Source organism: Malaya genurostris, chromosome 2 (assembly GCF_030247185.1).
Source record: "Malaya genurostris strain Urasoe2022 chromosome 2, Malgen_1.1, whole genome shotgun sequence".
In the NCBI taxonomy this organism is placed as follows: Eukaryota; Metazoa; Arthropoda; class Insecta; order Diptera; family Culicidae; genus Malaya; species Malaya genurostris.
In genome coordinates, this window is record NC_080571.1 from 74,967,471 (window position 1) to 74,981,006 (window position 13,536).

Consider the following 13,536-nt stretch of genomic DNA (forward strand, 5'->3'; position numbering starts at 1 on the left):
GAGAGCTACTATTAGGTTATTTGATAAGCTTACAATACTAATAGCCGAGAATAGAATAAAATGTTTTAACGAGACTATTTTAATGGTAAGAAAAATCCATGATCACATCACTAGGTTGATTAAGCAGAGTCTGTTAATGTATTAATGTATATAAATGTTTCGTTTGGATTCTTCTCAAAAGCGGAAATTGTTAACAGATGGTGCAATTTTTTTTTCTTTCTGGTCATGAAGAATGCAAAATTGAAGTCAAATTCAACAATACTAAAATTGGACTTAAAAAATATGAAAAGTATATAATTTGTCGCTAGAAGGATCCTCTAATGAAATTTGGTTTGTATTATTTAAAAGATATTTTTATTCAGGCCTATTTGCGTACAAGCTTTACGTGGCCGATTGAGCCGATTTTTTAAATATTTTTTTTTTTTGAGTTGGATCTCGTTGTGACCCTTTTTCTAGGGGGAGAGGAGCTTCCATTTCCCTCCTGCGAGGATTGAGGGGCACTTCGTTCGTGGTTCGTCTCGTCATCCATTGCCGCATCGATGGTATTGTTGTCGATTTCCGTCTTCGTTTCGTTGCTAGTTGCTGTAGATGCACCTTGTTGTACATTGGTTGCAATGGCTGGTTGGTTTGAGGGTAAGTTGTTAACTGCAGCTGGTGTACTTTGTTCTATAGGGGATGATGATGGATTCGTTGAAGGGGATGCTTCATTGTTGTTGGTGGCTGTCACAGGTGTATTGGGGTTGCTTGGGGTTGGTGTGAAGGAAGTACCGTTGTCCTTTGGTGTAGTTGTCTCCTTATCCAGTTTATCACATGGCTTACCGTAGTGAACAGCTTTTTGGCAATATTGACATGTGGCCATCTGATTGTCATAGGTAACAAGTGATTTGCACGGGATTCTTGTATCCTGACCGAATGTCACATAAGAAGGAATAGGCCTCCTCAAGCGCATACGTAACAAGCATACGCCATTTAGAATACCGGGGAAAAAATTCTTCCACTTTTCTTTTTCGATAAAGAGAATCTCTCCGTATTGGGACATAGTTTTGCGAATATATGAATCGGTGACGCTTGAGGGAAGATCATGCACACGCACTTCTATAGCACTATTTTCCATATATACTGGAATGTTGTACTTAATGTTCTCGTGCTCCACATAGTGCACATTGTAATTGTCTTTTGCGAATTGAATTGCAACTCTTTATAAAACTGGATGTAAATAACATTATTTGTCTTATTGCATTGAAGTAAATGCACACGTTTAATGTCAAGATGCATTTGCTCCTTAAGCAAACCTTCAAGTTCTCGTATCGAAGGTCGAATTTTGCACTGCCTGAAGTCAACAACAATGGTAATCTTTCGTGTCGGCGGTAGCTTTTGTTCGTTTGGTTCACTCATTTCGAGGTCGTCCTATTGTTCACTACACAATACGGTACACCCAAACCTTCTTTTACGAACCTTATATATGAATGTATGTATGCTTACACACTCACTCGTCTGCATATATGTGTAAATATTTATACATATGAATGATCAATTTTACTTCACCAATATTTATATGTATTAAGATATACAAATATTTGCACACAACGTACTTTGGATTACTTTCTATCCAATTTCGTTGTTGCGTTCAGAAGCCTTATTTTAGATAGTAAACCTGTCCGTATTTATGATTTTAAGATAAAACGATCATCCTTATTCTGATAATATAGAATATTATAATAAATATTACCGATAATCGAACCTGAATAATGCTGAATTGAATGAATGCAATTCATTTACCCCGGATGAAAACTTTTACTATTTTGCTAGATTAAAGCTAGAAGTACAAAATCCGGAAATCAGTGCAAACACCGGACCGTTGATGGCAAAAACCCTAGAGGCAACAAGGCAATTGAGAATCAATGTAGAAGATTGTAGTACTCTAACTTGCCTACAATATTTACAACAATAAACAACTGATCATTGTATCTCTTTCTCTAGAATGCTCAGGATATAAGAATTAAATTATTTTTTTGTTGTAAAACCAATGCCCTATGCATTGAACCGCCTAGATGGGACGTCTGCGTATCTAAAGACTACGAATAAAGTTTAATCGCAGAAAAAGACATCCAAGCTGTGTAAATATTTGAATTGAAAATTCGTAAAAAATCACCGTTGCGTACGATTTTGCATGCATGCATTGCCATTGACATTACTGGCACCTCTATACACACTTAAATTTTATTGTTGATAATCGGCGAAAATGTATAATTACTGAGAATATCGGCATTCCTAAATTTTGTAACTGTCAATTATTGCCAAACTTGTCAGTAACCATTTTTTTCTGTTATGTCGGCAAAAGCTTTATTATTGTAAGAAATAATTATCACAAATGCAATAGTAGATGAAAATGTACACACTTAAATTTTCTTGCTGAATCTCGGCAAAAAATGCCGAGATTTGCACAGCCTAGTGCTCGGTAATCGTCTCGGCAAAATGTATAATTACTGAGAATCTCGGCAATCCAAAACTTTTAAATTTTGCAATTCAAGAAAAACGAAAATCGTAGTCTTCTCGAGCAGTTTTAAGGAAAACGGAAGAGTTTTACTCTTCCGTTTTCCTTAAAACTGCTCGAGAAAAATTATTTCAGTTTCAGCTTACCTCCACTAACACATTTGATTAGCAACAAACACATCCCTATATGGATTTCCTCTTGCAGCAATTATTGTGATATGAAGATTTACGTACCTTCTGTAAGTAAACCCGCAAAATAGGAACTATTAATTTAACACTCGAAAGGCAATGGATATGGAATGTTGTCGTAAAACTATTTATTTTTCCGGCAAACTGCTTTTGTAACAGAAAATATTTAGTTTTTTTTATTTTGTGTAGCGGCGCACTGCATATATGAATACACAGATCTATGGCATACGTACCAAATAAAATGTACGTAATACACAATTTACCAACACAAGTTAACTTTGTTTGGCAACATCGAGTCACCAGAGTACGGATAAAAATTATTTCTTTCTCACAAAGTACTCGAATTTTCACCGCAATAACACGAGATGACGCTCTCTCTGTTATGTGTAACTGTTTCTTTTACTTTCAAAAATACTAGCCAATCTATTTTGAGCATGGTCCTCGTTTTCTTCGTGGAACTTACCCCGAATATCTTGTGACTGGTCGACGTCGAAGCTTGATTCCTTCCCTCTCTGTTTCTGATAGCTATTAGCACGTCTCAAGTGATTTTGATCGGGAAAAAACTGTAATACATGTGAAGCAAAATCATATCACATCTGGATTATATGCAACAATATCATATGGGCTGATAAGGTTGATTACGCTATAAATGGTAAATGAGTAGATAAGTTGCACTTCAGTTATATTCGGAAGTTTTTCGAGTGTTGTTACCCTTCAGTCAGTTCCCCAAAATGCCTGGTGAGATGTCTTGCAAAAAAGATCCCACCAGATGGTTAGATAACGCCTTTTTCGAGAAAGCCCTCCGCCATGGACTGAACGATAAGGACCTCACGGTGGGAGATTTGCTTATTTCGGTCCATGCGAATGCTGGCGAGCACTACACCAGTACCATCTACCGGGCTAATGTTCGCTACCGATCAAAGGGAAAGACAGAGCCAATCGCACTTATCATCAAATTAGTATCATCTAAGGTGAACAAGCTAACCGATGAGTCATCTTTTGAAAATGAATTACATCACTATAAGAATGTAATCAAACCGATGCAAGATCTACTGAAGCAGGCAGGAGTAGAACACTTTGAACTGGGTCCAAAGTAAGTATCGTTTGTATCCTGAATATAACAACAATCTCAACAATATTTCGACTATTCATTTAGGCTGATGTATGCTTCGACTGAACCACAACCGGTCATTGTTCTAGAAGATGTCACACCTAGAAAATTTGAGGTTTACAAACACCTGCTGAACCTTGATAACTCCAAGACTGTTGCAGCCAAATTAGCAAAGTTCCACGCGGCATCCTATTGCCTTATCAAAGACGTTACCGTAGGTCATGTGACAATCGTTTAATCAATTTTTGTTACTGTATGATTTATTATCTTTTAGAACAAAAACTTGAATAATCAATCTGGTGGATTGTTTAGGGATAAACCCAGCGAAGGAGTCAATTTTCTAGAGGAAAATTTTGAAATTTTCACTGAAGAGATATCCAAATGGAATGGCTTCGAGAAATATTCCGAGAAACTGAATAACCTCCTACCAAACTTTACCAAGCGAGCCGTAGAAATTTACAGTCAATACGGTAGAACTACTAACCACAAGGTATTGAACCACGGGGATTTCCATTATAACAATATTTTGTTCCAATTTTGTACTGATACGACATCTGTTGTAGATGTTCTTTTTGTAAGTTCATCGAAAGCAATTCACAACGACGACAAATTATAAACCTTTATGTTCTAGATCGACTTTCAACTAAGCTTCTGGGGAACTCCGGCGATTGACTTATTCTACCTGCTGTATCTAGTGTGCGATAAGGAAACCCGCGAAAATCACAAACAGGAACTTATTTACTACTATTATCAGCAGTTTACGGAAACTTTGCGTAATATAGGAAATATGAGTACGGCTCCAAGTCTGTTCGATATAAACAGTGACTTATTGAAATGCGGATTCCTGGAAGTGATAATTGCCATTTGTTTCGTGCCATTTCTTCATGCCGACTACAGTTCGGCTTCGAACGTATCTGGAAGTGTTCAGGATGCCAAAGCATACCGTAGGCAGTTGTACAACGACCCCCGATACCGTGAAACGATCGAGCCTCTTCTGCCGTACTTTCTACACAAAGGATTTCTGGACTGAGAAACTTTTCATGGCGTATGTAGTGTTTTAGGAATACAGTTATCTACATTTGGCACAATAATGTTATATTTACATTTATTTGTCAGAGTGAAAAATCAAAATAAATTTTACTTAACAACAACTAAAAACAAAAATTTTTAACCCACCTATCGGTGGAATGATACTAATAGTTTCATTAGACTGTGCAGTTGAACTTTGTACAAAATCACACCAAAATTGGCTCTTTGTTTCAATTATCAAGCCATAGCTAAACATGGAAAGGTCTATCAAACAGATACACTCAGAGTGGACCTTCTGTACGTGACCCACCTAAATTTTCATTTAACATAAGTTTGTCAAATCAAAAATAATCCTACCACAGTTGATGCGTCATACAAAACTAGAAGTGCTCCAGAGATGAACACAATGAACATTCAGGGGTTAGCCTAATTCTGTGCTTACGGCCGTTTTGAATTTTGTTTTCGTTTCGACTAAGACTCATATGTGCGTAGCAGTTCAAGTTGAACTGTTTAATGCAAATCTCGGTAGTTCAATTTGAACTGCTCAGCAGACGTAAAGTTTCTGCTGAACTACAATGAAAGTAATTTGTATAGAATAATGTTTTAACACCCCGATTTAACGTTTATTATACATTTTCAAAATGTTGTTGTGTATAGTGACGTGAATATAGTAGAATTGAATTGTGGTAAAGCATTATACCACCATAAAAAAGGAAACAAATTCATTATTAGTTCAATCCTAGATCCATTTTTTATTCATTTAATTGTGCATTACTAATCATCATAAAACTATATATTGCTACTCATTTAGGCTGCATGAAGAAACTACGAACTTTTTAGTTTACTCCAGCCATTAGGGTCTGTGCAGACTTCTCTGCAACCGATTCAGTAGCTTTTGTTCAAGATGTTTTTCTATAGTTGTAGCTTGTTATTTATATATTTATATTGATTTATATTTATATATTTATTCTATCCTTCTTCAGTGTATCGGTTTTATATATTTTATAAGTTTCTTTTATACTAACGTAAGTAGGTAGAAACGTAAGTAGGTAAACCTCAAAAGGAACAAAAAAATTCAAAAGGAAAAAACAGGTAACAGAAACTCTAAGAGTTAAGTGTTTTCTATGTTTGTTTTATCTTGGATATGTATGTATGCATGTATGTGTGAAACCACCATCAGTTCAAGGCATTACCAGTGTATGCGGCTAGATTTACAGTAGATCCGAATTTTATTATCAGATAGCTTTCATATAATTACTGTTAAGAAGGCCAAAATGGGTTTTAAGGACCCGGCGCCTTCCAGCAAGAACATCCGGCCATATAATAAAGAATTTCGCTGTACCAGCTTAAACCCGCCTGATGGTTTGTTTGTTGGAAGGGTGCGTCTTACTCATTTCAGACCTTCAGGGAGAAACACAAAGCTTCCCCCGCGTTACTCAGGTTGGCAATCCACTCCATCATCCAGTCATTCACTTGTAAGATACCCTGATGCACTCCCTGTCCCTCCCCGTTGTCGATATACTTGAGCATAATACAATATAATATAATATAATATAAATTAATATTAAAAAAATACTACAATACAATATAATATAATATAATTCAATATAACTTACTATAATATAATATAACTACAGAGCTGTGTAAAGCATACAAATGAAAATCCGTTAAAAACCACCGTTTTACACGACTTTGCACGTATGAATGTCTGTTGAATATCTGTTCTCTGTGATATAACATAATATAAAATAATATAATGTTATATAAGTATATGTTATACATATACTTATGATATAAAATAATATAATATAATATAATATAATACAATACAATATGATATAATGCAATGCAGTATAATACCATACAGCATAATATAACATAACAGAAGATAATATATGAAACAATATGCTATGATACAATGTATAACAGTTGATGTCGCAGTGTAAGTAATGCTCTTCTTTCGTCCCAGTACTGCAGGAAATATAATATTTCTTTTTTATTAATAATAATAATTATATTAATAGTGATAATAACAATAATAACAACAATAATAATAATAATAATAATAATAATAATAATAATAATAATAATAATAATAATAATAATAATAATAATAATAATAATAGTAATAATAAAAATAATAATAATAATAATAATAATAATAACAATAATAATAATATTATTAATAATAACAACAATGTATAATACGATGTAACATAATTCAATTCAATATATAACAAATAATGCAACAAACCACAGAATCACATGTTGCAATATACTATGATAAATATTGCACTTTAGGATGGGCTTCAAACTACAAGCCATTTCGCACCCTCATGAGGCATGAGATAGGAACTTGTGAGGACTTAGTTATCTCACCATTTGACGACCCATGTTTGTTTTTATCTTGGATATGGGTAGTAATTGGAAAATCCAAGACGATCTATTCCCTTGGTCTCGGTTTAATAAAGAAACGGAGTTATTTTTGAATATTTCTAAACTTTCTGCTGAATCTAATTTTCCATGGATTGGAAATTTGTCTTGAGGTTTTTATGTCATTAGTAGTGAGTTCATAATCTTCAAAAAGCATTCTCTGCTACTTTTGTCTTGATGTGATGGGGTAGTCCCTTTTCCAATTCTTTAGATGCTTTCGTTATTTATGAGATATGTTTCTTGAAACGAATGTCTAGTGTTCTCTTTGTTTGCCCGATGTATATTTTATAGCAATGACGACACGAGATTTTGTATACCCCAGACTTTTTCAAATTCTCTGTAGGATCTTTTGTAGAACCTAGTAAAGTTTTCAATTGGTAGTTCATACTGCTGAACACTAAATCTAAACAATTCTTTTGAAGGCTTTTTTATGCGAGTTTACGTACCGCATAAAAAACCGCATAACTCTGAAAATTCGTATAAATAAAATCGCATAACTCTGAAACTTTGCATAAAAAAACCGCCTAACTCTGAAAATTCGCGAAAAAAGTCGCACAGAAAAACGCATAAAAAAGGCGGGTGGGTAATGTCAGAGACATAACTGGATGTCGTGAATACGAAAACAACTGACATGTTCCTTAACACTTCCGAATATCAATTAGTTGATCAATTGTATGAAATTGTATGTAGAATTTGAAACGATGCACCTAAACTAAAGTACAGATTAGTTACATTTAACATTCTGAAACACAAATTATATAAAATAACCAGTATAGTTCTTTATAATAAAATAATGGTGGCTCTGAAAAGAACCTTTTATGAAAGCGTTTGTGATGGAGAGTGATGAGTTGAATTCGAATTGCGATGGATGCCGCTGACTTCCGTCATCTAATTCCAGGCTGAACTGTTGTACGTGGGTGCGATACTGATATGGTTGGTGTAGCGTTTACAACCGATTATAATCTTCCAATAAAGAAAACATTAATTCGCTGGGTTGATCAATGATACAATAGGCCTAATTTATTGAACGAAACTATCAATATGCTATAGGGTTTCGTTTCTAGCATTCAGGAGAGTCAAATTGCGTAATTCTCTACGACATTAAACTCTGGAACATTTTTCGCAAAAACGAAGATGGCTTCACTTGATCTCGATTACTGTGAATTTCACACAGCGGAAATTGCACAAATCTAACCAAGCTGCTCTAGATTTGCACTAAACTGAAGATATTTACCTTCGATTTGCGAACAACAAATCCTAATAGTTCTTTAGAAAACTTTTGAGCCATTAGAACGGCTGATTTTGTGTAATGCCAGACCCTGTCAGCTTGGAGCGAAATCAATTTTCAGTTCAGCAACGCCATCGCACGGCATCACATTCAACATATCATGTTAATTGTATGGGTGCGCAGGGCTGCTATTTTGGCGCGCACGAATTTGATATTTCTTCTCTATACTTCTACGTAGGTGATTCGATGCGGACTCACCTGAGGGCGCCATGCTCGCAAAAAAGGATGTTGCCAATGATTTGTTCGAGAAATGTGAGAGCTGGATATCTTGTTAATATGATATCTTTGCTCTCCACCGTTGTTTTTTCACCAATGCAAATGACTGGCAACTGTGACGTAATCGCTCTTGTCGGAAGCGAAACTAGCTTTGCAAACGACACAAAATACATCTGCTCGCAGTGGCGATAGAATCCAAACTGATCCAATTTTTGTTAGGAGCTTTCTTTTCACGTGATTTCGTTTGTAGCTTTTTCACTAATGGGCGGTCCTAACGGCTATAAAAATAGCCGCATACAGAATTTTAATGTCGATTATTTCTTATCGGATTTGCATAATTTATTGAAAGAAACTATTAATATGCTGTAGGGATTCGTTTCTAGCAAATTGAGGAACTCACTACGATATTCAACACTTTTCGGAACATTTTTCTCAAACGATTTGTTGTACAGCAGCAGATATTTTGTTCTCTTCCTCAGAACGCGTTCTGATTGGCTGGTGTTGACATGGGTCAAATGAGACAGGTTTTTCAATAGTGTACTATTGAAATACTTCAATGCTTTTGCTATACACGTTTAAGTTGAAAAATTTCGATTCTATTGGTAGTTAAATTTTATAAATCCTTTCACAGATCACTGAGCTATGAGCTTAATTTTGAATTATTTGAGATTACGTCACACAACTGATAATTTTATCATAAAATTGTGATCATATTTCCCATGGCGTGTAGCAAAAATTATGTTGATTCGTTAGATACAACAAGAGATATTCACGATCAAAAACTTTTCACTCCCTCAGAGGGTAAATTTTGAAAAGGCACCCCATAGTAAAGTAGGTCGTATTCACGACAAAAGACCTTAGTGTAGTGACATAAAAATCTCAAGACAAATTTCCAATCCATGGAAATTAGATTCAGCAGAAAGTTTAGAAATATTCAAAAATAACTCCATCTCTTTTTTAAACCGAGACCAAGGGAATAGATCTTCTTGGCTTTTCCAGTTACCCATATCCAAGATAAAAACAAACATAAAAAACACTTAGGCAAAATGCCCCTTTTGTTTTTCTCAAAAGTTACCAATTTTTTTCACTGTAATTTTAATGAAACTGAAAGTCCGTCATAACAACAGATTACTATACAATTTTGGTAGCGATGGTTCAATCATATCTGGAAAAATAAAAGAAAAAAACAATTATGTCTCTGTTATAAGAATTTTTGATGTTCGTTCCATAGTAATTCTCTAGGGTGAGGAAGACGATGTTAATTATGTAAACTTCTTTGCCAATCATTTGGCTTTCTAAAATTGGTTCTAATACAGGCGATGTATTTGCGATTTTATAGAAAAATCGTCGAATTTATCGTCTCATATTTTTGGGGGCAAAACGACCCGAATTGTGTGAGGCAAAATGCTCAAGAATCTGTTTACAAAAATTATCCATAAGTTATCAATTTAATGAATAATAGTGAACAATCTTTCACCTGGCAAATATTTCGTCAACGAAAAGTCGAAAGCTTTCTTTAAATATGAAGAAGAAGCTTTATGAGGATGCATATTGCCCCGTGGTTGTCATGAGCTTTAATCCGTTGTTTTGATGGATGTTTACCCGTTTTTCATCCTGCCTCTATGTTCAGATAATCATCTTTTCGCGTAATTTAAAATGTATATTTTTCATGTTTTCCACGATCGGGTGTTATGTCCCGCATATATTTCAATAGACAATTTTTAAGGGTTTTGTAAAATAAGATATTTCATGTATTTTTCAATGCATTTAGCGAGTATTTGTACGTAATTTTGAGAAATAATGATTACGGAAAATAGTCATGCATGAAACTCTTCCGTGTTATTCTCTATAGTTGCATTCCGTTTAGATTCAAATTCGATCCGATTTGCAATGTCGACATTACAGAGATATGAAATCTCAAATACCGAAACTTGGTTAAAGCCGGGTATAAATAAACGATATAAAAAATAATCTCAAATAGCCGCTTAAAACGACGGTCATTAAAATAATGTCAAGAGAACTGAAACACCGAAGAATATTTATGCAAAAAACTATGAGACGTCTTTTCAAAATTTACCCTGCACAAAAAATTTTTATTTTCTCCATGCTATAAGAAATATGCTGAGCAATTTATGATAAAGTTTCAGTAGTATGAAACAGTGCCTCTTTTACGTATTAATGAGCCCGGGGGTAAGATTTCTGCGTTTGCCCCTAACTAACTGAATTATTTTTTGTTGTTGCTCGGTTGGTCCTGTCCGGGGCCCCCTAAGACCGTGGCCACGGGGCACGTGCCCCTACTGCCCCTATGTAAAAGCGTTCCTGGTATGGAATAACCACAAAACTCAAAATTATAGTTTTCTAAAATGTTTGGTGTCATCGCGTTTTAAAGAGAAAAACTCATGACGCTTGTTTGTTCTTCTCGTGCTTGGACAACGATTTTGATACTGTGAGCGGCATTGCATTCTCGCGGTACCTGTTGGTATAAAATGAAAAAAATTGACACGTTTCATTTATTCTAGCCAACACCGTAGACTTGTAGTATCAGTAAATTTATTATTTAATTATTGAAGAACTTTCCCTTTTTTCTATTGAAATGATTGTAATTCGTACCGTACTTCTATTTATTGAACTGTCTTATTAATTAGAATTAGTGCGTCGGGAATTCGTTGTACTTTAGTAACGGTACACTGTTACAATTCTAGAAGTAAAGAAATAAAACCTTGCATAATTCACACAATATAACAACTTATGAGAATGATTTTAGATATTCAGAAGTGTGAGGAATTGTTTATTTCGTATTCACGTCATCCAGTTATGTTTTTGGCATTACCCACCCATTTTTTCCGGTTAGTTGATATCATTCATTTGCTGATTTCGGTAAAACGACCAATTGCTGGTAAACACGGTAGTTTACATAATCGAATATCAGTTAAACATTTTGAATTGCCGATGAATCGGAAATAATTAACCTAATATTTTGAAAAAAGGTTTCTTAGCCGAAATTTCAGTAAAATATCGCCGTTCGTTTTTGGCATCTTTTTTCGCCAAGATTAAGTTTTAAGTGTGTAGATTAGTGGGATCTTACTCATTTTTAAGTAACTGTTTTTAAGCGTGCATCCAGGCTTCTGTCGGCTGCCACAGAATTTCTTTTAAGCGGGAACCATCTCTGGACGGAAACGTCCGCGATTGCAAAAGAACTAAAAATTTAATCGTTTTTCTGAATTTGATTGGCTATATTTTTGGTACAACTAATAGATTTTTTTTCTAAACTGTCTATCAGTCTATGATAACCCATGAACGGAGACACATCGAGTACGCAGACTTCCAGTATTTCACAACTGGTACTACGCGTTCAAGGAAAATACCTTCAACAGTATTGAACAAGGGAGCAAATCAACAATTCGGGCTCTTTCCTTAGAGCTAGAGGAAATTCCATTGAAATAGACAAATCTGAAATACAAGTAACATGCCCAAGTAGCATGTTAAGTTGCTGTCCTTTATTTTTCTACTGATTGTACAATTTATCAAGTTAATTTATATTACTATTCTGGTAAATGTTGTGTTATGGAAAAAGCGCAATCTTTCTGTGTTGTGCAACATATCTTTGAGTTCATTCACAACGATTGTGCAACTGATACAAAAACTCATGCGTCGATCCCATGACAAAGGCAGTAATAAAATTAGCGAAAAAAAGTGAAACTCATGCAAACTACTACGTAATGCAAACAAGAAATGGAATGACGATTACAAAAACATCACTTAATTTCTAATGAATTAGTTTCACATTTGATTTGCAATACAATTGTCTAAACACAAACATGGATCATGTAAAATAATCTGCACATGAAAAATGATAATGCTACATATCAGAGCTTAAAATTGTCACACATTCTCAATGAAAGAAACCATTTCAGCAGTCTCATTTTCAATGTTTTACTGTCTCATTCGCAAATGACACCAGAACAAACGAAGAGAGACGAAGCATTTTAGTTTCTCATCGAAAAAATGAGAGAGCATAATTGCCAACGTCACTCTTTCCTCTATCGTCTTGTCACTAACTAACCAAACTAACGTCTTCAGGTAGCAACAGCAGAATTGAAATTTTCATTCTTGCATCGGTGTATTGAAAATATGTGACGCTTGGCTATAAAAAGTGACTAAAATATGGCAAAACGAAGTAATTACATCCCAGAACTTCTTTGGAAACCAAAACTACTACAAATTCGAGCACCAACAGTTAAAACTTATTGTGGAACCTTTTTCTGTCGTTTTCAATTCTCACAGCTTTGGTTGAATATCGGCACTGCATACTATAGGATTTTCACTGAAAACTGCAAATGACTGAAAGGGCAAATGAAAGAAAAAACACAAATTTGAAACTACTGTCCCGTTTATGTCATTGACTGGACATGGATTTCGTTCTCATAGTTTGCAAGCGAAATTGAGAGTGACAATAATTTCTTGTCATTTTCGTTTATTTTTCAGTCAATGAAAATGACTTTTATTAGCTCTGCTACATATTGTAATTGATCTTTTGTGTTTTTGTAATTGAAAAGTCGACACCGAACTGCATTTTTATGGTGAAACATGTAATTGTACAACCGATATTTTCAAGCGCCTTTGAATTAACGCGTTTTACTGCACCAATTACTGTGAAAATAACAGTCTAGTATTTTTAATGAGGATCATCGGTATGGTGTTTAAAATACACTAAGGTCTTTTTAGATGCGGTTTTTTATGCGACTTTTTATATGCCAATTTTCAGAGTTATGCGGTT

The 13,536-nt window shown here is 34.7% G+C and overlaps 1 protein-coding gene across 1 annotated transcript; it reads left to right on the forward strand.

Annotated features, from left to right (window-relative positions):
* Positions 1-3,191: 3,191 nt before the first annotated feature.
* On the forward strand, positions 3,192-4,939 carry LOC131428187 (uncharacterized). Its single transcript, XM_058591911.1, has 4 exons — positions 3,192-3,775; positions 3,839-4,007; positions 4,068-4,367; positions 4,425-4,939. The coding sequence occupies exons 1-4, from the start codon at positions 3,414-3,416 to the stop codon at positions 4,821-4,823; spliced, it is 1,230 nt and encodes a 409-aa protein (XP_058447894.1). The 5' UTR covers positions 3,192-3,413; the 3' UTR covers positions 4,824-4,939.
* The last annotated feature ends 8,597 nt before the right edge of the window (positions 4,940-13,536 follow it).